The sequence below is a fragment of the Electrophorus electricus genome, chromosome 12, assembly GCF_013358815.1.
Source record: "Electrophorus electricus isolate fEleEle1 chromosome 12, fEleEle1.pri, whole genome shotgun sequence".
NCBI lineage: Eukaryota > Metazoa > Chordata > Actinopteri > Gymnotiformes > Gymnotidae > Electrophorus > Electrophorus electricus.
Genome location: NC_049546.1, coordinates 4,544,958 through 4,567,462, shown reverse-complemented (window position 1 = coordinate 4,567,462; position 22,505 = coordinate 4,544,958). Strand labels below are relative to the sequence as shown.

Below are 22,505 nucleotides of genomic sequence, written 5' to 3'. Positions count from 1 at the left end.
CATAACCTCAAATCAGCTTGGATTCTCTTATTAGTAAGCCCGACTAAGATATGTTTAGACTGAATTTGGGCTGCATAGTTTTCTCTTTTTGATGAAGAATACAGTGGAGCTTTATCTTCTTGGTAATGATATGTTATGTTTTGCTTAATATAAGGTTAAATATGATTATTAGCAGGGTAAGCTTAATTAAATTAATTTGATAGAACATGGTATATGTAAAACTAATTTGATGGAGTTCTGGAAATACACATATTTATACAGTATTGAGCCAACAATCGTCATTTACTGGATCATCTTAAATCATATGGCATTCTGGCAAAGTCTAATTTACATAATTAGACTTACCTTATCAGGCATTACAAACTTTTCATCTTTAGTTTTCACTGTATCTATGTAGCTAACGACAAGGCTAAAGGAAGCCTATGCCCACCAACTGTCATCAGCCTTATTTCACTATTCCGTGGGATGGTTAATTAATTTCAAACAAACTTGCTTATGTGTGTTTTACGACCGCTTGACCCATAAAAAGATGAGACCTACCTATGAAAATGGAGAAAACGTTTGTCATTTTCCCACTTTCAAGATATTGATAATTATTAAATGTTATATTTTGTATTAAGCTTAAAATATTAGACATCTGTTTTTGGGTTGAGTACATTAATATTACAATGTTATATAAAGTGTTATAAATTGTAATTATGAGTAGTCAAAAACGGTCTATAAGCTACAAGCTGTGGGTTATCATCTAATGCAGGTTATTAACAGTAAAACAACCCAGATGCTTTTTTTCAGTATTAAACTGAATCGTGATTAAGTGATCAGTTTCTAATCGAGTGAAATCGTAGCTCAGCTCATCCGCTTACACGCCGCCTGAGGCCACTGCAGTCATTCTGCACGGCCGTGGTTTTGAACTCCGTTGGGCGTAATTTCTGATCAGTTTTTCTCCGTTGTTAAGGTAATAGCTTGCTAGCTATTTAAGCTGCGCTTTACTTTAAGGTGCCCAGGAAAGAAATACATTGATAGAAACGATTGCATGTGAGTTACAAAATCATTAACCCTAGCAGTTTGGTGGGTTTGTTTACCACCTCAGCTGTTTGTCAGTCTGCTTGGCGCTACCGTTATATTCTTAAGCATAACCCAAGCTAGGTAGCTAGCGCACTACATGGCAGCCTATCAAACATTTTCGTGTTTATAACCACTGTTTGTGGAATTTTAGTCTGTCCGATCTCTGTTCTATCTTAGCTAGCTAAATTGCTGCCACTAGCTAGCTGGCTAAAAAGGCAAGTGATACTATGATGTATTAGTTTGTTCTGTAGCAAGGTAGCTAGGCTAACGTTAGCTTCCGATTAACGGGAGCTTGTTAGCGCACTATTTTAGCGCGCTAGCCAGGCAGTGAGGTTATCTGCATTATTTCGTTGACTTAGCTAACACGCTAGCTAGCTAATAAAGCTAATTATATATATATATATATATATATATATATATATATATATATATATATATATATATATATAGAGAGAGAGAGAGAGAGAGAGAGAGAGAGAGTTAGCGATATTATGTTCACATATCCATCTCTTAGCTTTCCAGTATTTGTGAAACATGAGAAGTACAGTACACTCCAGAGTGTGCACGCAAGTTATCTTAGCTACTTAGTTACGTGATTAGCGTAATCAGAAGGTTAATTAGCCAACTTAAAGTTAAGCAGAACTAGGTGCTCTGCACCATAACTTATCCTTTTATTTCAGTTTACCCGATTCGCAGCCCTGCATTCCAAAAAGGAAGACGATTTTCTCATCATGAGCTCTGAGTTGGACGGTAAGGGAGGCATTCGGGATGATTTGATTCGTTTAGGAAATCAGTTAAGCTAAGAAGTCACCAGTCACCCTATTCATGACAGACTGACTCTGACAACGTGTAAAAGAGCATTGAGACATTCCCTGTCTTTCAGGTGATATGGAAAACCAGGTGGAGTTTGAGAAGACAAGGCTCATAAACCAGGTCCTGGAGCTGCAAAATACTCTTGAGGGTAGGACAGATGTCATCGCTGGTTCCACATGGAAACAAAAACAGATGAAATGAAGAGATCTAATATTATTAGAGATTTTAGAAGTTTACAATTTTAAGGTGTAACTTGTTCCCTGTCTTTCAGACCTTTCCTCACGGGTAGATGCTGTAAAGGAAGAGAACCTTAAGCTTAAGTCAGAGAACCAGGTTCTGGGCCAGTACATAGAAAACCTGATGTCTGCGTCCAGTGTTTTTCAGACCACTGACTCCAAAGGCAAACGGAAGTAAAGGAAAATGTTTTGCCTCCTGTCTCATTTAGTGTGAGTCAGGAACTACCTGCCACCTTACTAGAGTTTACAATATTCACACTATTTAGTTTTACACACACACAGGTGAAATGTCTAATGTTGACATTTGTTTGGTGTGTTTCTGGTACCTTAGAAATTCTTGAGTATCACTGTTATTGTTAGATTTATTACGATGCTAATTGACATAGTGATTTTTGTGCTGCAAATGTCTCCTGACCTGCATCTTTCTAATTTAAAGCAATTCTGTTCCTGTTTTTTTCTATTAGATTTTTTTGCCTTATGTTAGGGCAGGGTATTGAAAATAACAATGAGAAATAGCTCCTTTCAGATTAATAAAGGAACTGCTTTCATTTAATTTCATTTTAAGAAGTTAATGCTTTTGTATTTTAGTTCTTTTCAGTAGTTTGTTTTTGTAGATGGCAACACAACTGATGAAATGACCTTTGAAATGGCTGCTGTCCTGTTTGTCATGTACACATACATCATAGATAACTGGATCAATTATATAAACTCATTCTGTTCAGGGAATGAAATTTGTGACATTTTCCTGGTGCTTTTCAGTAGAGGGTTTTACAGGCCTTCATTTCAGTTGTGTGCATGCCCTAAAACTGACCACTATTTAATATTTGTGTAGTATTTTATCATTGGTATTTTTTAGTGCCTGTTTTAATAAATCTGTTTTGATTTGCATTCGACTGATTTCTCATTTTATAAGTCCCACTGTGGACTGTGAAGTATTCGGTTCTTTTTTCCAGTCTCCTTTTCTTACTTGAGCATGAACATAGTCTCAACAAAGCTTCTAGGAGTATGGGTGTCTGCACCGTAAGGCATAAAATTCTTTCTGCCTCAACATAACTAATTTAATTTATGATGGAGCTTAGTTAATAACTGATTATTGTTTTAAAAGATGATCAACATACAAAGTGACATTTGAGCCCATTCCCAAAGATTTACCATTCTGCAAAATGTATTCAAAATCTAATTTCACAGTACTTTAATGTTTTCAGGATATTCTGATTATGAGAGGTGTTTAGGATTATGATTCCATATTCTATGTAAACAAGTTCTGTGTAACAACGGGGTTGCCACTAAATGTGAGTAGTACCATGGCTCTCCCTAGAGGAGTTTGACACAGAAGTTTAGAGCTACGTAGCACATCATGGATGAATGAGGTCAGGTGTTTGCATCTGTCTGCTAACATCAGTGACTCAAGGACTCAAGTTGCCACAGTAGCCTTTCCTACACCCCTTCCCTAACAGCAGCTAAGTGTCTCTCAATACATGTCCACTTGTATACCTGTTTCACTCTTCTGCAGGGCTTCCTGTGCTTAGCAGGACAGATAAGGAAGCATTTATCAAGAAAAGACTTGGTAAACTTGGCAAAGTAACTTTTCAGACAAGATTTGCAAGACGTCATTTACAACATCGCCTGGGAGCCTCTTAAGAGGTGTATTTCTTAACTCAGTTGTACATCTATGTTTTAAGGACATTGCACAAGAAAAAAACACTTTTGTACCAAATTAATCATAATTTAAAAAATAAATAACAAATGGTTTTCTGTGGATGTGTGTTCACTGTTAGGGTAACATTGAATATTTGAAGGTATGAAAATATGAAGTCTGTTAAAGCACATCTGTCTGTTTTCAACAACATAGAGTGGTTCAACATTCTGGGCCTGGAGCACTGTACTGTATAAAACAGCACTAAAATGGCTGACTTAACTCCTCATTCAATTCTTGAGCCCTTCATGTGCTGAGGTAGGTGAATTTGAGCAGGGAAATTAAAAAATGTGCAACACTTGGGTTCCCCTGAATCTCTGCATTACCTTTAGAGATTTGAATGGATATTCTGAGATTGAATAAATCACACAGGAGTTCACACATGGAGTTGCTATAACCAGTCACTCAATAACAGGTTCAGTCCACAGACAAAACCTTGCTGGTGTTAGCAAAATATCTGCCTATATATCATCCACACACCTTCAGGAAAAGTGAATCCACAAAAATCTTAAAAACATCAGCTGTTATATGCATTATACGGAGGAGGGCCCACAGACAGTGCACTTCTGTGCAGAGGAGTGTCCTTAACAGAGGCTTCCTGACCAGCAGGTTATGCTGTTGCATAGTAAGGAACCACAAAGTCATGATGATCGTTCTGTTGTCTTCCTTCCCACTTCACCACTCATCAAACTTTAATGTAGATCTGTCAGAGAGAGGGGAAGTAACTCTTAATCAAACCTTAGCTTTTATAAATTCTCTACTGGTATGTGCTACATCTTTGCGCCAACCAACTTGAATGCAACTAACATTTCTGAAGTTCCTTGAGTTCTACTTGAGTTCTATGCCACCTGAAGCAAACAGGGCTTAACATATGGGCTTAACAAACACAATAAAACAACAAAAAAAAAAAATTCAGTTAAACAGTAAATAGTCTACTGAATATGCAAATGATACTGCCGCCTAGAAGCATTAAGGTGTCTAAAATATCACAGGTACAATTTTTCAGTTTCCTGAACCAGTTGCTGACTGATTATGTTGCAGACTTTTCATTTGGCTTGAAAAACAAGATTTTTGTTGACAAGACAAACCCTGACTTTATTTCTTTGAAGGAGAACAATAAATACCAGTAATGACACACCCGGGTGCGACATACCAGATACTTTTTTCATTTTAAAGCAGCCGTCTGGAATTTTCATGAACTTTCAAGAAAATCATTTTAGCAAGTGCAGTGTATTTTTTTCTTTAGGATTAAAACAAACTCTATGTCTACCTCACGGCTACACACAAATATATCCACATATACTGCATGGCCAAAAAAAAGGTCACCACCTACATTTAAGTAAGCAAATAGGTAAGAGCCTCCCATTGCATAATTACTGTATGGGTGATTATGTTTCAACTGGCAACAAGTTATTTAACCCTGACTGATACAGTGAGTAGCTTCTCATTTGTTGAACAACCATGTCGAAAGACACATTCTGTGGTCGTGGAAAAGATGTTAATCTGTTTCAGAAGGGTCAAATTATTGGCATGCATCAAGCAGAGAAAACATCTAAGGAGATTGCTGAAACGACTAAAATCGGGTTAAAAACTGTCCAACGCATTATTAAAAAGTGGAAGGACAGTGGGGAAACACCATCTTCGAGGAAGGAATGTGGTCGGAAAAAAATCTTGAATGATTGTGATCGGCGATCAATTAAATGTGTGGTGAAATCAAATAATAGAAAAACAGCAGTAGAACTCAGGGATATGTTTAATAGTGAAAGTAAGAGGATTTCCACACACACAATGCGAAGGGAACTCAAGGGATTGGGACTAAACAGCTGTGTAGCCTTAAGAAAACCACTTGTCAGTGAGGCTAACCAGCAAAAACGGCTTTAATTTGCTAGGGATCATAAAGATTGGACTCTGGAGCAATGGAAGAAGGTCATGTGGTCTGAGGAGTCCAGATTTACCCTGTTCCAGAGTGATGGGAGCATCAGGGTAAGAAGAGCAGTGGCTGAAGTGATGCACCCATCATGCCTTGTGCCTACCGTACAAGCCTGTGGGAGCAGTGCTATGAGCTGGGGTTACTGCAGTTGGTCAGGTCTAGGTTCAGCAATGTTATGTGCCCAAAGAATGAGGTCAGCTGACTACCTGAATATACTGAATGACCAGGTTATTCCATTAATGGATTGTTTCTTCCCTGATGGCACAGGCATATTCCAAGATGACAATGCCAGGATTCATCAGGCTCAAATTGTGAAAGAGCGGTTCAGGGAGCATGAGACATCATTTTTACACATGGATTGGCTACCACAGTCCAGACCTGAAACCCATTGAGAATCTTTGGAATGTGCTGGAGAAGACTTTGCGCAGTGGTCCAAATCTCCCATCATCAATACAAGATCTTGTGGAAAAATAAATGCAACTCTCAACAGAAATAAATGTTGTGACATGGCAGAAGCTTGTGGAAACGATGCCATAGCGAATGCGTGCCGAAATCAAAGCTGAAGGTGGTCCAATGAAATATTAGAGCATGTGACCTTTTTTTTGGCCAGGCAGTGTATCTCAATTGTTTCTGTCTGTTTATTCTTTTCTTTCTTTGTACAATAAGTTACCCACTGTAACATCTTAAAAAAGCTGCATTGAAACTATTGTTCAATTCTATTGCTCTGGATGTCACTGAATTAACAGATACACCGGAGAAGGTGTGTAGCTCTGCATTATATCTTGGATGAAAGCCTTTACAGGGTGGAGGATGTATAAAGTGGATGAACAGGTTTGTAGATACTAGGTTCCTGCACTCCTTTATCAGAGTATTGCAGAGATGAAAAGAAGCTCACCTCACTGAGCAGGACCCAGACATCTGAATCAGAATGAACAAGAAGACGCATGGCATCTAACTCGTGCAGCGCTGTGTCGATCACTCCTTCTGCTACTCCATTCACGAAGGAGCCTGCACAAACAAACGCACACACACACACACAAACACACACACACACACACACACACACACACACACACACACACACACACACACACACACAAAACATGTCCAGACACCCATGAGCACATTTAATTACATATTTGAAAATTTGGATTTTGTTAACAGTAGGGAATATAAATTCAACCCAAATAACCTGTATATTTCTGAACCTTAATGCTTCTTAACCCTTCTTAACTCAGATCAGAAGGCCTTCAGAACAGATCTAGATTTTTGAGCTGTCCCATTTCCCAGCACACCTGGACCAAGCCATTAAGAACACTGAATACCTGGTTCAGATTTACTGAGATGTTGGTTAGAACAGAAACATGGATGTCTTGTAGACCCCGAAGACTGGGATAACACTGCTTTATATCATATATGAATTTGAGTGTAACAGTTTCATTTCTAGATTTATAGCTTTTTAAATGGGTGACAGCTGCAACATGACAAACATTTCTGATCCACTAGCACACAAGCATACATAGACACAAATGTTTACATTCCATGACCCAGCACACTGTATTTGTTTACTAGTCCTGAGTTGCATCACACTTTCTGAAAAAGACCCATTCAAATTCCCGTGCTCATGCAAATGCTTATGTGGATGTTAAAGGGAACACTAAAAGCATCAGGCAAATCTGAAAGAAAGGGTTGTGACGTACTTATCACTGCAAAGCCATCAGTGGAAGGTCTGCAGCATGGCAGCAGACGATTCTCCACCTGCTGTCTCACAGAGACCTGAAATGCACAGAGTTGGGTCAGCTGTACGTAATGATTAGGGATTCACAGATACGCCACAATGGACTGCCTGGTTATAGAGTTAATGAGGGACCAAACGATATAATATGCTGTATTAACAATGATATAGTGTTAACAATGACAAAATCTTAACAGTGTGTCTTAAAGCTGCAGCAGAGAGACAGTGGAAATGGAGGCAGACGAAGAAATCACTAAAAGCCGGAAAAGTGTAGGATTGTGGCTTTGTGCTGGGAATCACAAAGTCCGCTCGCTGAACCAGACAGCAAGGACAACACTGTGCAAAGTATACCAAGTCACAAAGCATACACTGCATACTAAGTTGCACACACTTCTTTGCACACAAAGAAGCTATCTAGGAATAAAGGTCACTGACAGAGATGGTGTAAGTGGTAAAAATAGCAAGAGGTTGCACCCCCCCCACACACACACACAACGCTAGCGGTCAGACCTGTGTCACTGGATACAATGTGTTAGTCATTCTGAAAGGTGCTGTGGTAATCTGAGCACTAAACGGTTCCTATGGCACTTACGTCACTAGGCAGCACCTCCACTGTGGTATTGTAAAACTTATCTCCATTCGTCTCAATATTTCCACTTCGAAATAGGTAGCTAGGCAGACAGGAAGGAGTAGGGAGGGGGAGGAGGAAGTATTAAAAAAACAAAAACGAAGCACAAATATACTATCTGCATTTGTGTTTTGAGATGTGCAAGAACTATGCAGTGATTTAAAAATAATTTTGTCTGTGCCATAATGATTTTGTAAACAGCTTTAATAAATTAATGATAAATTATGATAAATTAATGTTACAGGGGTAATGCTTATGCAAGTCATGTAACACATTCACTTAAAATCAACAAGCAAAAAAACAAAAAAACCCCAACCAATCAACCAAACAAACAAACAACTCCCACCCCCCAAACCCAACAACCCTAAACCCCCCACCCACTCACAGTAGCAGTAGGAAGAAAACTTACAATGGAAAGCTTAAGTTGGAGTTTTAAGTTTTTAAACTGAAATGAAAGAATTCTCTCAGAGAGACTGAGATAAGACGTTCCAAGCTTTAGGGGCTATGACCACTGATTGAACCCCAATGGACATCATAGTAGCCCTGAAATGGAAGATGACTAGGAGCCCAGTGCCAGAGGATACAAGCATATGTACAAGAGTGTAGGGATGGAGACACTCTACAATGAAAAGAGGAAGTCTGGAAATATAAGACGTTAAAAGTCATAGGTGACTTTTAGAGAATGGGCTATGATGTCATAAGTCAGGGGAAGTGAGACAGAATTGAGATTATATGAGGTTTTATATACAAGAATTCAGGCAACTGCGTTTTCAGTGCATTTAAGACTTTGTGAGATGCTAACAAGAACATTAATGAAAAGGTAACCATGATGATTGAATTATTATAAAGGCATAGACCAATGGTTCAGCATCCTCCTTGTTTGCTAAATGGTAAAGGTGAACTGTATTACAAAGATGGAAGAAGGCAAATTAGTTTGAGTGTCTGAGACAGGGACTAAAGGTTATACCAAGGTTTACTATTACATGGGAGGGTTTGATAATCACTCCATCAACATTAATAGCAAGATTAGACAGTCTAAAAACTACAGGCTTATGGGCAATAATTAAAACAGTAAGTGTTCAGTTACCGTGAACTGGAACTGGAACTGGAGTTCATCTTTACAATTTCCTATCATGAACATATAAAAGAAGTGACCCACAAGGGTGCAAACCTCTTAAAATCCCAAATTCTAGCTTCTACTCTGAGAGATCCAATGCTGATTTGGGCTGTTTGTTAATGTGCAGTCAATTCTCTGAAAGCTCCAACCTTCAGGTCGCCTGCATGTTTGTATACTTTTCTCACTACCGCAAGGTTACTGTTACCCACCGCCCTTCCGTGGTTTCAGTAGGCTGATGCTGGGAATGATTGTCTTCCATTGTTAGGCCACGCTACCTCATTATGGTCTCTTGGTTTTGGGTGAAACTTTCATAACAATAGTGTTATATCCAGTTAATGGGAGTTGACTTAACCTACGCAGTGGACAAAAGCCGTGTACAAGGTAGTATGTATGCTCACAATGTGATACCTAAGCAGAATATCCAGCTTAGGAGTTTTTAAATACAAGATACACAAGCACACACACACACACACGCACACACGCACACACACACACACACACACGCACACACGCACGCACACACGCGCGCGCGCACACACACACACACACTCTTACAGTATTAAATGGCAGTAGTTGGCTGAGTAAAGCTATGCTGTCACTTCGCTTTACTGTACTGCATCTCTGTGGGATTTCTTCAAGCATGATGGTCAGGTTTCTGTCGGTTTTATAGCAGTCAGCTCTAGAGAAATACCTTTTAGCTGAATTTTGCTTCACCGCAAAACATCTGATCTGATTTAACCCTTTAGAGTTTTCCTAGTTCCTTTGGTGTCGGAATTGGTAGAAGGGTTGGAAAGCCCTGCTTTATAGACAAGTGGATCAAAAACGAGGCACTGTAGTCTCAGCTGCTTAAAGACAATTGTTGAAAATCCACTTGAATGAAAACCCTGTAACAATGTACTGAAACACAGCTCATGAACCAAAATTCACTTCTTCAAAATAGTTGACCTGAACTCAAAAACACTCCCTGTAATCTTACTGTTAATCTTATATTCTACACTTCTAAAACAAACCTAACTGAGACATGCTTATTGAAATCTTCTGTAAAGCACCAGGCACCTAGCCCAACACGCCCACTGAGAACACACACACACACACACACACACACACACACACACACACACACACACACACACACACACACACACACACACACACACACACACACACACACACACACAGACACAGACACCTTGCACCTGCCCCGCTCCCAATCTCCTGCGTACTAATCACGCGCACCTGTGTCTTTTTTTGCTCTTTGCTTCTTCCCTCTGTTTAAGCCCACACTGAGTCCAGTGCTGTACATTGCTCGTCAGCACCTTGCCAACTGCGATGCTCTGTGTGTAGCCTGCTTATCAGCGTCTCTGTGCTTCGACTTCTTACTGCAAGTGTGTTTACCTTTTCTTGTATATGTTTTGCCAGCTTGATGCTGTGCTTTCTGTTATCTTTATCCTTGCTTGCACTGGCATCTTGCTCTTGCCCTGCTGCTATCACTAAAACCTTTGCCTTAAAATATTAAAAGTTCTAAAATAATGTTATCCATTTGTTTGGTACTGTTGGATAACACCACTGGTCTGTGTTTATAAAGCACCACTAAATAAAATTTTGAAAATATACCCTAAAACAATACAAGTTTGCAAAAGGTTCAAGAGTGTATTAGTGAGCCCTAGCCCATGAAAAGAAATGGACTGAGCATTTTCAAACACAGCTGCAACACAGTCATATACACCAGCTCATTTAAGTAGGGTGTGTATAAAACAAAGTTGATTCATTCTAAATATTTGGGTATCAAAGTGATACACTTTAAAAGTGACTACACTCAAAACCTTTCATATCTGACAACGGTATTTGTCAGAAAGACAAGCATTTAGCAGCAGACCTTCATCCTGTGCATATAGTCAGCACATGATGGATGGTATTTGGGTCATTTCCTGGGTGGGAACTAATACCTACTTCAGCTAGCAGCAGAGAACATTACAGTAAGTTATAAGTGCTTTCCCTCTGATATCTCCCACTGTAGCCTTGAGCAAGACACTCAATCCCATGTTCTGAAGAAGCTCCGACATTCAATCTTCCTTTCCCCACCCTCTAAGACTGGGCTAGTAAATGAGAAGTTGCTCTTTTTAGGCTTAGGCTTAATCTAGGCCTGGGAAAATGATGCTTGGCGTTAATTAATATTCTCATTAATATATGCTAAAATATATATATATATTCTTTGCTTTCAGTTCTGGGGCAACAGTAAGGCATGTTTTGCTGTATAACACAAACCATGCCATTGTATTGCCCAGCTCAAACCATTATCTCTGGCTTCCTTAATTCAACTTGCAAATGGATTGATGAAGATTGGGTGTTTTAGAGCTGCTCTTTCACAACAGCACTAAGCAGTGTTTCACCCCCTCTTGCATCTAGACGGAGGAGCCATGTCCACATCCTCTCACCTTTTGACAGTCTGAGGCTTGGTGAAGGTAATGAGGATATAGTCTCCTCTGACTGGAGTGAGAGCCCAGAAGAAGCCTTTCCCCATGTATGCACTGTCCAGCGAGTACTTCTGGTAATGGATCAGACTGCTCTTCAGCAGAGCTGCAGGGTTTGAATGGGCTTTGTATAGAACTTGCTTTCCAAAGTCTTTATCCTAAGTCACACACACACACACACACACACACACACACACACACACACGCACACACGCACACACGCACGCACGCACGCGCGCGCATGCACGCACGCACGCACGCACACACACACACACACACAGACACACACAGGTTGGTCTGGATGTGTGAGATTCCAATAAAGTAAATCATGATTAAATGATTAGTAAACCCTCACAACTTATATTTAGTAAGATCACACAGAGCTTTACAGTTTGAGAGGTGCACAAGACACATTTGTAACTAACCAAAACACAAAGATATCTTGGGAGTGAGCAATGAAGAGAAAAATATGGCTAACTTTTAGCTTCTGTATTTTGCCAGGAAGAGAGGAGTGCAGCCCCACATGCTGGAACAGGGAAGGTTTGAAAGTACGCTTCAGTCTGGCTTTCTCATCACTACAGTGTTTCTGCAAACAGGACCACAGGACGAAACTGATAAAACAATGCTCCCCAGTTTGAGGGTTTACCACTAAACTATTCTCATAAAATAGCCTATTTGCAATTGAAAATCACAGACATAAAAATAATATGAAATAACATTGCTCTAAGTTTTTGATTGGAATTGGAACAGAAAAAATACAACTCACACCATCCTTTTCTGGGTTACACACTTTGACCCAGAGGAAATGATCCAGCAGCCAGTCAATGGGCTTGTCTTTGTGGAACATCAGGAAAAATTCTACAATAGTGGGCAGATCTGATGCTCGGAACAGCTTACCTGTAAGGAATGGCAAAATTAACAAGAAGAAAGAAGAAACAAGACATAGCAGTGTTTCCAGGCAAAGCTCACGAGTCTCATCCAGGGTGTGCACTCCTCTCCATTCATCTCCATTTTTCCTGCATTCATTTCAAAATGCAGCAGGCCACAGCAGTGCTGACGGTGCTTGGAGCACCAGCATGTTTGGAAGAGGACCACTGCGGCTGCGGGTTTGTATCAGCAGATAACAGAGGATTCCTTACCCCGTGTCATCTTACGCTGCTGTGCCATCTGCCACCCATGCTCTGTGGAAACTGGGTTGGAAGTTAACTGTGTGCTAGTGTGATTTTGTCTATAACCTGAAGTTGTAGGACACCTGAGAACAACTGAGACAAAGGCTTCCTGTTCCTATGTTCCTGTTTTTCTTTTCTTTCTAACCTAAACACACCCTTGAACTGATGAGACATGGCAGCCAACATAATGAGCTGAAGCAAATAAAAGATACACTCCCTGGTGAGACTAATATGGCCTCTGTTGTTTAATCTGCATCTCAGTCAAGGTTGTGAGCTTTGTATGAAGTGAAGAGAAGTAGGGAGGAGATTAGGATTAGAACACAGGAGAGAAGATGAGACTAGATGAAATGAAAGGAGACCTACCAATAAATCCCAGTTGAGAGAACTCCAGGTAAAGCCATTGCTCTCCGATCACCCTTTGGACATACGCCTTTATAGATTCAGAGTACCCTGACTTTGCCACAATATCATCTTCCATCTGAAATTGACATACAATGTGAGAAATGAACTACAAAACATGGTTTAAGATGTTGGTATCTCTTCAAAACAAATGTTTAGGATCTTACCTGAATGTAGTATGTTCCCTTGTGTTGGGCATAGAGCATAAGGAAACTGTAGTCCAGGTTTTGCTTGGTCCTCCATCTATAACCACAATGAGACATGTAACTATTTCTTGCAAACAATTTTATAAAGTTTTATTGAAGCAGGTTCTTGTAGGTTTGTTGTTAGATACTTTACCCTATGCACGAGGTTTGTTAGTCACCCACCCATTTCTCATTAGGTACTGGGTAGCAGACCTTTCTAAACTCAGTAGTGACAAGGACATGTTTAAAATCTTCACAACATTGCTGTGTCTGCTGTAGTCATATCAGTGACGACCAGTCACCAACTACTAGCCCACTACAATGTCTGCCACTACAGTGTTGAGAATGGTTTTCCATACAAGAAATATCTGCTCAACAATTATCCTGTGGTCAGAAACTGACCAGAAATGCATGGGGTACAGAGTGGCTGACAAACTGAACATTTTATACATATACAGACAGGACTACAGTGGAAATGTGAAAAATGTGGCAGCTAAATATTTCTTATTAAATGAGTGGTAAGTGTACACATTCAGAAAAATTAAAAAAGAGAATAACTCTCACTTGACTCTCTCTTTTGAGTCACCAAATGTTTCCTTCAGATTAGTGAGGTTTGGATAGTAGTAGGGAGATGGAGAGATTACTTCAATTAACCCAGATGTCACATCATCTGGAAAACTATAGACACACACACACACACACACACACACACACACACACACACACAGATGTAAAAACAAAAGAACAAAAGTATGATCTGAAATCAAACTAAAGCAGATTTAATATGCAAAGTAAAAAATACTACCTAAAGACATACTAATATGAGCAAAAAAGTGATTGTTTCTGGATGTAAAGGAACGGTACATAACTATTGAGGAGACTCCAAGTGAAAGGCTAATCATATACAAACGTACATACATACACACACACAGCATTTTTTATTATTGATTTTTGTGCAGCAGTGAACAGCGCCATACAAGCAGGGCATAGCTAGAACAAGCATGGTCACCTGCTGATTTTCACTGCTAATAAAAAACAAACAAACAAACAACAAAAACCCAAAAACCACTTTAAAAACAAAAAGTGAAACCATCACTTACTTTTTGTGAATTTTCTCAGCCACACTTCTCACAAAGGCACTGTCTGTCTGTAAAGAGGGAAAAACAATTCAGCCTCAGTCTCCATGAAGAGTGACTGACAGACATAAAAAGAAAAAAGAAATTAAGAGAAATGACAGAGTAAGACAGTTGTTCAGAATAATAATATCAGATATGCTCTGTCAGGGTTTGCACCACACCGTTCATATGAATTGTGCTGCCTCAATCAGTACTTGTACCTGGAAACACATGGTAGTAGAATCCTTATAGTCTCTGGCCAAAGGGGACAGAGTTTAAGAGTTTAAGACCAGACTTTTGCAAACTAGACTTAGGAGCTGATGACCACAGCCTTCCTATCACTTCCAAATTGTTCACACAGCTTGGACTATGTAATGAATCTTTACGTTGTTGACTAACTGGAAGGGAGCAATACTGATTAATTACTCTTCTACTGAGCTATTATTGTGTTATTCTAATAATTGGATGCAGACCCTTGGTTCAATGAACCTTGGGGCTATATCATCTGAAGTTAAATATTTCCCATAACATTATCTTTGAACTCGTCCAGTATGAGAAGTCAGCGGTTTCTCATAGGAAGCATTTCTGCAAATAATGGAGTTTTTCCACTGGGCAGTGCGATATGGCTTGCTACAGTTTCAAATCTGTCACTTTTATGGCTGACAACAAACCCATGATATGGTTAACCACGCTGGGGTAATAAACGTGCAGTGCTGGAACATATGGGGAGAGCTAGAAGCAGATCACTCATTGGTTAAACACAATCATCAATCGAGTGACACAAACACAACTGCCATTTTAAAAAAACACACTGGCTACAATAGATGTTATTCGAAATAGCCTACTACATAGTGTATACTGCATACTGATCCCTGCAGTAGCATGCAGTGTACTGTCCAGTATGCGACAAACACAAGCCATACTACAAGGTCACTTGGACATATGAAGGTTCCACCCACTTTTGAAAGATTTTCTGCCACCACTGCATGACAGGATGCAGTGCATCATGAAGATAGCTTTGATCATGTACTGGAATATTTGGCTGGTTTGTTTAATGCCACCTGCATACTGGGATTTCATAACTTTGAGACCTCGTCAAATCTTTGTGCAAGGACAAATGTCCATCAACCTGATAATGAACAATGATATGAAACTAGTTGTTTTTGTTCTTTTTTTCTGGCTCTGGACACAATAGAAGAGTCAACCTTTATAAACTGTCTTATAAAATAGTAAGATGGCTTATATGAATTCATGGGGCATTTAACAAAAAAGAAATCAACAGTACAACAGCATATGTTAAAATATATTAATATATACTATATGTTAAGATATATGTATATTCAGTATGTGTTAATAAAGCTATTGTAAATCAAATCACACTTTTATTTAAAAATATGTTCACAACATTAGAAATCAGAACGTGTGTGAAATGTGGGTCACTGATCTTACTCAAAGGTTTTAAAGTGAGTGCTTGTGTTATTTGAGAGACACAAGTCACTTAATTAATGACTCAATTACTTGACTTAATTAACGTCTTACTGTCATGATTGGCCACTCCCTGGCATCCTGTCATCATGGCTACCCTGTCTCATGTGTTTATTTTGCTTTGCTTCTTTGTTGTTCTGCCCATAGTTTGAGTGTCCCTGCCTGTCATTTGTATCACTTGTCTTGTTAACTCTCATTGGTACACGTATTTAAACCCTGTGTTTGTTCAGCATTGTTGCGGATCATTGTGAATCCACGCCTTGTTTGCGTCACTGTTTATCATTGTAAGTACAAGCCTATTAGTCCCAGCCTCTGCTTGTGTAAGTTGTGTTCCTTATTGTAGCCTTTCCCCCTTCTGTTATTGTGTGTTTTTTGTTTCTTTTTTTTTTTGCTATGTTTTCCTGGACTCTCCATGTCGGCTTGTTGACCCTGGACTGTTTAAATAACTCCGATTTTGGATTTGCTCCTAATAATAAATCTCGCTGCTACTCAGTATATGCACCTGCCTCATGATCACTCCAAATTACACTTACTGTCTGTAACAGTCTGTATTTAATTCCACACTTGATGACAAATAGCCAGAAACAGACTTGGAGAGTTGTAGAGAAGTACAGAAAGTCTATTCAACATTTAGACCATCTATTCTATTTACCTCAGCAACAAAGATGATGATGATAATATCACTCTTCTGTTCAGGCGTGAGGTCATAGAGGAGAGAGTTCACTGTATTCACCAGGTAACTTTCCTTCTGTCTTTGCACTGTGGGTATCCCTAAAACTAAGGACACTACACACACACAAAGGGAGTGAGGGAGGAATAAATGATAGATAAAGATGAACTCCAGTTAATGAAAGCATGCAGTGAACTATTGGCCATCAACGTTTTACCTGTGGGTGGTAGTAACCCTATAGTTTCTGACTATTTGGCTCATCTGACTTGTTTGGCCTCATTAGTGACTCCTGCTATTGTTCTATATGCATGCTTCTGAAATCAGTAGTTCAGACTGATGAAACGTGAATGTCACATTACAGGGCAGTGGAAGAAGCTGAATAGATAATGTCACAGGGTGCCAGGACCTAGACAGACAGACACACCCACTGACACACACCACACATGCCCCGTTCCAAATCACCTGATTATTGAACATTATTGAACATGTTCCTTATTTGTTCATGCACATGTTCCTTATTTGTTCATTCCCTTATTTAAAGTCCACAGGAATTCTCCAGTATGGTGCATTCCTGGTTTACAGTGCCTTAGAAGCCTGCTATTCCATGTCACCACGCCACTGTCCTACTGGCAGTGTGTTTATATTACTTTTTTATTGTCAGCTTGACATAGTTCTTTTGTTTCTAAATTGAATGGAGAATAAAGACTCTCCCTACTGGCCCTCATGTCTCACTCCCTCCCTCCTTTCTACTGTCACAGATAACGGTAAACCTTTTTATCTGAAATATTCTGCATATTCTCTAAAACGAATGGCATAGGTTTAATGTGGTGATACATCTTAAGGCAAAAACTCCTACCAATCAAGCACCTACTGACTAAAATAAGCAATAGGAGGTCCACTAGTGAGAGACAGGTGCTAACCTTCACTGCGTCCCTGGCTGAGGTAAATGTTGGGCTTCAGGCTGTCTTCCTGCTCCTTCAAGTGTGGAAGGTACAGGAAAACACTGGGCTGTGGAGACAAAAAGTGCAACACAGAGCGTCTTTCTGGGAAAGGAAAAGAGAGAGTGTTAGTGAGTGTGTGTGTCTCCAAGGGGAGGGAGAGCATAAAGAACTGGTCTGCATGCATATGTGTGGGGACCCACCCGAAGAGTTCATGGAGGTATTCAAGTTCTGCAGGTGTTCCAACACCTGAAGCAGTTTGTATGTTAAGGCCTCACCACGTCTCTCAGCTCTCATCAGCCTCTCATACATCTCTATAAGTACTTCTTGTCCCTTTTCTAGATGGCAGAACCCAACAAAAAATGACTCTCTCATGCCCAAAAACCTTTAACAAATTACCCTCTTGTAAACTAGTGCTGTACTGTATTGTAATTCATGCAATTTTGCTCAACTATATTGATCTCTTTAAAGTTGAAAGAAGAAGGAAGATATTATGGAGGAGAGTGCTAGGATGAACATAGAAACCGACAAGCACAATAAATCCAGACTTCCAGCAGAGTACTACTTGCAAGACACAAGGTATTATTCTCACTAATGTGATGTCATTATTGGATCTTCTACAAGTTTGACAGAGTTTGTAAGAATGCATGTTCCATCTGGAGGAGGCTGAGAAGCAGAGCAATAATGGCATTCATAGCACTGCCACGACCGCAGGCAAAGGTATGATATCCAACAAAACAGTAGCAGCATAGAAAGCATAGAAAGCAGGTGATATAGAAAAACAAGTTAGTTTATGAACATACAGTCTTTATCAATGGATAGTTTCTCACTACAGGCCTTTTGCAGGCTGAATATTTTGAGTGGTTAACCTGTCTCTATCCAGTAGTGACACTGATCCAAGTAAATAACACTGCTTTGGCTGACAGATTCATACTAGAAAACTGATTTTACTGTGGTCAGTGTCACTGCTGGATTGAGACAGGTGGGTCACCCAAAATACTTGGCCAGAAAAACACCTGTAGTCAGAAACTGACTGTTGAGAGCAACACCCACTACCATACCACTACCTTCTTAATGTCAGTGCTTTGATCGGAATGATGCATCATCCAAATAATATCTAGTCGTAGCGGTCTGGTGGTCAGAAAACTGACCAGTGAAGAGGACAGAGGGGGGCTGAAAAACTGCATGACAACAGATGGCCTACAGTCTGTAATTGTCCATCTATAAAATGCACATACTAGACAGACATACTTAATAAAGTGGACAGTGAGTAGAGATTCAAGGTAGGTGTTCGTAATAAAGTGACAGTGCTTTTATTTGATCTACATTTAATTACTTTGGCAGTGAATAAACTGCTTTGGATTATTATTCCTGGTTTGTCTAAATGTCACCATCATTTTAAACATGGTGAATCATTGTCATCTGATGAAAACACACATGATTCCTTAAGATGGTGCCGTACTCATTTTCTTTTTAATAAAAAATGTTTGATTTGATGGTTCGGCCATTCTTGTTACCACAAAAACACATCACATTTAATTTCAATACACCGATTTCCCTCAAAATGGGAGACTTCTAGAACCACTTTCCACTGTGTTTTACAGTGTAGAAATGGATATATGAAGGAGTTACAGTTACCTTTTAAATTAAAATATTTTAATGAACAGATTTTTGGTAAAAATTAACCAAAATAAATCATACTGCTTTACAATTACATATTTGTAATTACAATTACAAATACATGTCATGAAGATCAAATATACATTTATTTTCTAAACATGTAGGTCTTTAAAAGGCTTTATCTAAGTATATGCAACTACCACTTTGTAAAATTGTTGTGCAAATCAAGTATAAAAGCAAAACCTTTAATAACATAAGCAGTATGTCTTTTTATAGATATATGTATGAAAAGCCTTCTAATCTACTGGTTAATGGAAATGATTCTGATCATAAAGTTGCAGTTCTCGTTATCTGTCTTAACGACATTAATTAGGGCTTATCTTCTGATAAATATTATTGTACTGGGTACAAAGGCCAAGGCGTGGTTAGATACTCCTTTAAACGTTCAAACTTGTATGCGTCCTTTTTCACCAAACTTGGTGACTGGGTCCCGGTTAGTGCAGAACTCACCGAGCGACAGGTAGTCTTTAACTTACCACACAATAAAAACACATTTGTTACGGATTTCTCCTAAACTTGTTTACTTATTAGAACAACAACAAGACAGCTTTGAGTATCTGCTACTAAAATATATAATCGGGCACTTGTTGCGCTTATTAAAATAATTTACCGAAGGCTGCAATATCCTTTTCCATTACTGTTGGGTTGCTTCTGTGCCCGCATGATGTAATTTGTGATGCTTAAAATCGTGTCGCCGGTCCCCAAATTCAAAACTGAATTTATACTGACCACGATGAGTTCCTTTGATTAACATTAACATAGACAAAAAAAGAAAATTCGGTTAAAGGGCTTACCCTGTTTCGTGATGTTCCAGGAGGAAAAAGCGAGCATACATACGGCTATAAGAAACAAAACTAAACATTTATCATAGTGCCTCCTCATCTCATTCCGAAGTTGTATTGGTACAGATAGTACTCCACTTTAAAAAAAACAAACTACAAAAATTAAACGTTAAATTGTTGTAATTTCGTCTCGCGGACACTGTTGTGTTAAAGCACCGCGTCGATTCTCATCTTCAACAAGCGAACTCGATCGCTGGAAGTCAACACTTGTCTTGAAACGAATGTCACCACTTCACGTCAACTTACTTAACGAGTTCTATCTACTAAGGCGATCGCCACCTCCCTTTACCTGTGGGTGTGTTTCTCTTACATGACCGCTGTTATTCCAAAGAAGCACACGGACAGTATAAACAAAACACCAGTGTCAGGTAAAATGTGTGTATAGTCACTCTACGTACAGAAAGGAACAGGGACACTTTATATTGAGTTTTAGCATACAAACAAAGAAAAAACAAAACAAAACACATACAATTAAATCAGCGTTGACAAATTCATAGAAAGATTCCGGGCAAAAAAAAAAGTTAATGAAAATAATCAAAGTACTGACTGATAACGAGATGATAAGCGTATGAGATTCATTCATCATTTTTTTCAGGTTTAGTCTTGCATTGAAATGAATCATTCTTGTCCCTCTGACAGAAATCTAAAAATGGAGAGCGAAAGAACACAAAATGACCAGGAGATAACATGTCCTGCTATGTCTGCTATTACGCATGTCAAAGCCTCATAAAAACCCCTTAACAATAGAGCGAAACATTTTAGGAACGTGTTACAGTTCTCTACATTACGCCTTGAATTTCCATGTATTGCAAACCACGGGTTACTGACCTGTAACACCATCATAGGAGAACTGTATCTCTTTTTTAAATCCAAGACACTCGGCTTGATTCCAGTACATATCCAACTGCGATGCCGATGGTTTCCCCGCCCTTTCTGCAATATTTCATTATTATTATTATTATTATTATTATTTTAGAAAAGTGGCGTACATTATTTGAGTTCTATTGATACGATATGTTTACTCATGATATAGGCAATTTTAGAATAATTAATGGGGAAAAGTTTTAATCGTAATCACGTAAGGGAAATGATGTTTGTGGGAAGTCGCGGCCCTTTGCGTTCCGAAAGGACTAAAGTGTGACCTTTCAGCGACCCCGCGTGACCCATAAATCTATTAATTCATCATCCGGCATTATTCAGGCTGAGATCCCAGTACTTTCAGTGTTTCTTTGTCCTAGGTCAGCTGCATTACTTTTTTTTGTTTGTTTGTTTTCCTGCTCCAGCCCAGCATATATAGCCTGAATCAGCCTTTCTGAAGCAGGAAAAGCAGCAAAATCCTATTGCATGGTACACCTAGCATTAACAACTACACTAACAATCTTAGCTTAATGTGCATGTTTGGTGGAAGTTTCTGGCAACATTAGGTGTTCTTCAACTGTAAGCCCATCAAAGGACCACTTTATGAATCCCCTGAGGAAAAAACATTCTGACCAGTAGACGTATACCTTCTCTTGATCTACATGAATGAATCCAAACTTATACCACATTTATCATCTTTGGGTGAACTCACTTTAATTTTGGGGTGGAAATGGGTGATCCACTGGAATATTTATAGTTAGAATTATATGAATTTCAATTATTTATTGCAACCATAAATTATTTTAACAATTAAAAGTATAATTAAACGTTTTGTCATTCCTTCTTCTACACCGTGGGGGTCTATGGACTCCAAACATGAGAACCACTGTGTGGTATGATTGTTGGAGGATTTGTCTGATCATTTATCTGACCCTGAAGTTGAACCTTATGCTTAAAACTTGCTCACTGGTTTATAACTATAAAAGTTTCTAAATAGCTGATAAAAGAGCTACATCAGAAAAGAGCAAAGTGACTTACTGAACGTGTAGAGGGAGATGGAGGTCTCATTTTCCCTCTGAGTAGTAAATTTCATGGTTAGACACTCAGAACAAGATGGCAGGAAATGACCCTTTGAGCTCATGTTACTTTCTGTGAAGACAAGGCAACCAGCTAAATTGCGGTTATCTATACATTTCAAATCATACTGATTAACACTGACAGACATAATAATACCAAAACAATTAGATTCAACATCACGCTTTCCTTTACCTACACTGAAATGCACAGTGGGATTAACTGAGAGGTAGCATTTTTACTCAAAGACCATTCATGGCTACGCAAATGCATGCAACAGGCACCACTTGCGTCAACACATAATCCGCTGGCCATAGGTTGGATTGGGAGCTGCTCCAAACCTTACCATTGACATGTAAAACACTGCTTTCCAAAGTTATGTTCATAGTGGTACATTGA

The 22,505-nt window shown here is 39.1% G+C and overlaps 2 protein-coding genes across 3 annotated transcripts; one reads left to right on the top strand and one right to left on the bottom strand.

Moving 5' to 3' along the window:
- The first annotated feature begins 862 nt into the window (after window positions 1–862).
- scocb (short coiled-coil protein b) lies at window positions 863–3,002 on the top strand. Of its 2 annotated transcripts, none has more exons than XM_027016714.2 (4): window positions 863–955; window positions 1,746–1,815; window positions 1,949–2,026; window positions 2,150–3,002. In XM_027016714.2, exons 2-4 carry the CDS (start codon window positions 1,797–1,799, stop codon window positions 2,290–2,292), a joined length of 240 nt encoding a protein of 79 aa, XP_026872515.1. In that variant the 5' UTR covers window positions 863–955; window positions 1,746–1,796; the 3' UTR covers window positions 2,293–3,002. The 2 variants fall into 2 exon arrangements, with proteins under 2 accessions (XP_026872515.1, XP_026872517.1); XM_027016716.2 differs by having other exon boundaries at window positions 946–1,035.
- Window positions 3,003–3,301: 299 nt separating this feature from the next.
- On the bottom strand, window positions 3,302–21,067 carry zgc:154054 (Glyco_transf_54 domain-containing protein). Its single transcript, XM_027016671.2, has 16 exons — window positions 21,003–21,067; window positions 20,127–20,817; window positions 17,826–17,990; window positions 17,635–17,757; window positions 16,697–16,830; window positions 14,545–14,591; window positions 14,009–14,122; window positions 13,427–13,502; window positions 13,224–13,338; window positions 12,458–12,588; window positions 12,170–12,277; window positions 11,656–11,849; window positions 8,068–8,146; window positions 7,441–7,516; window positions 6,636–6,748; window positions 3,302–4,513 (listed from the first exon to the last, which is right to left on the bottom strand). The coding sequence occupies exons 2-16, from the start codon at window positions 20,212–20,214 to the stop codon at window positions 4,496–4,498; spliced, it is 1,581 nt and encodes a 526-aa protein (XP_026872472.2). The 5' UTR covers window positions 20,215–20,817; window positions 21,003–21,067; the 3' UTR covers window positions 3,302–4,495.
- Between the last annotated feature and the right edge of the window lie 1,438 nt (window positions 21,068–22,505).

Bases quoted from the DNA above. Each gene is read 5' to 3' on its own strand.
- scocb (XM_027016714.2), top strand. The intron at 2,027-2,149 runs GTAGGACAGATG...CCTGTCTTTCAG, and splicing joins GCTGCAAAATACTCTTGAGG to ACCTTTCCTCACGGGTAGAT.
- zgc:154054 (XM_027016671.2), bottom strand. From the start codon at position 20,214: ATGAGGAGGCACTATGATAAATGTTTAGTTTTGTTTCTTATAGCCGTA. The intron at 17,991-20,126 runs GTAAGCCCTTTA...TCTGCCATCTAG, and splicing joins CTGGAACATCACGAAACAGG to AAAAGGGACAAGAAGTACTT. The intron at 13,339-13,426 runs GTAAGATCCTAA...TGTCAATTTCAG, and splicing joins AGGGAACATACTACATTCAG to ATGGAAGATGATATTGTGGC.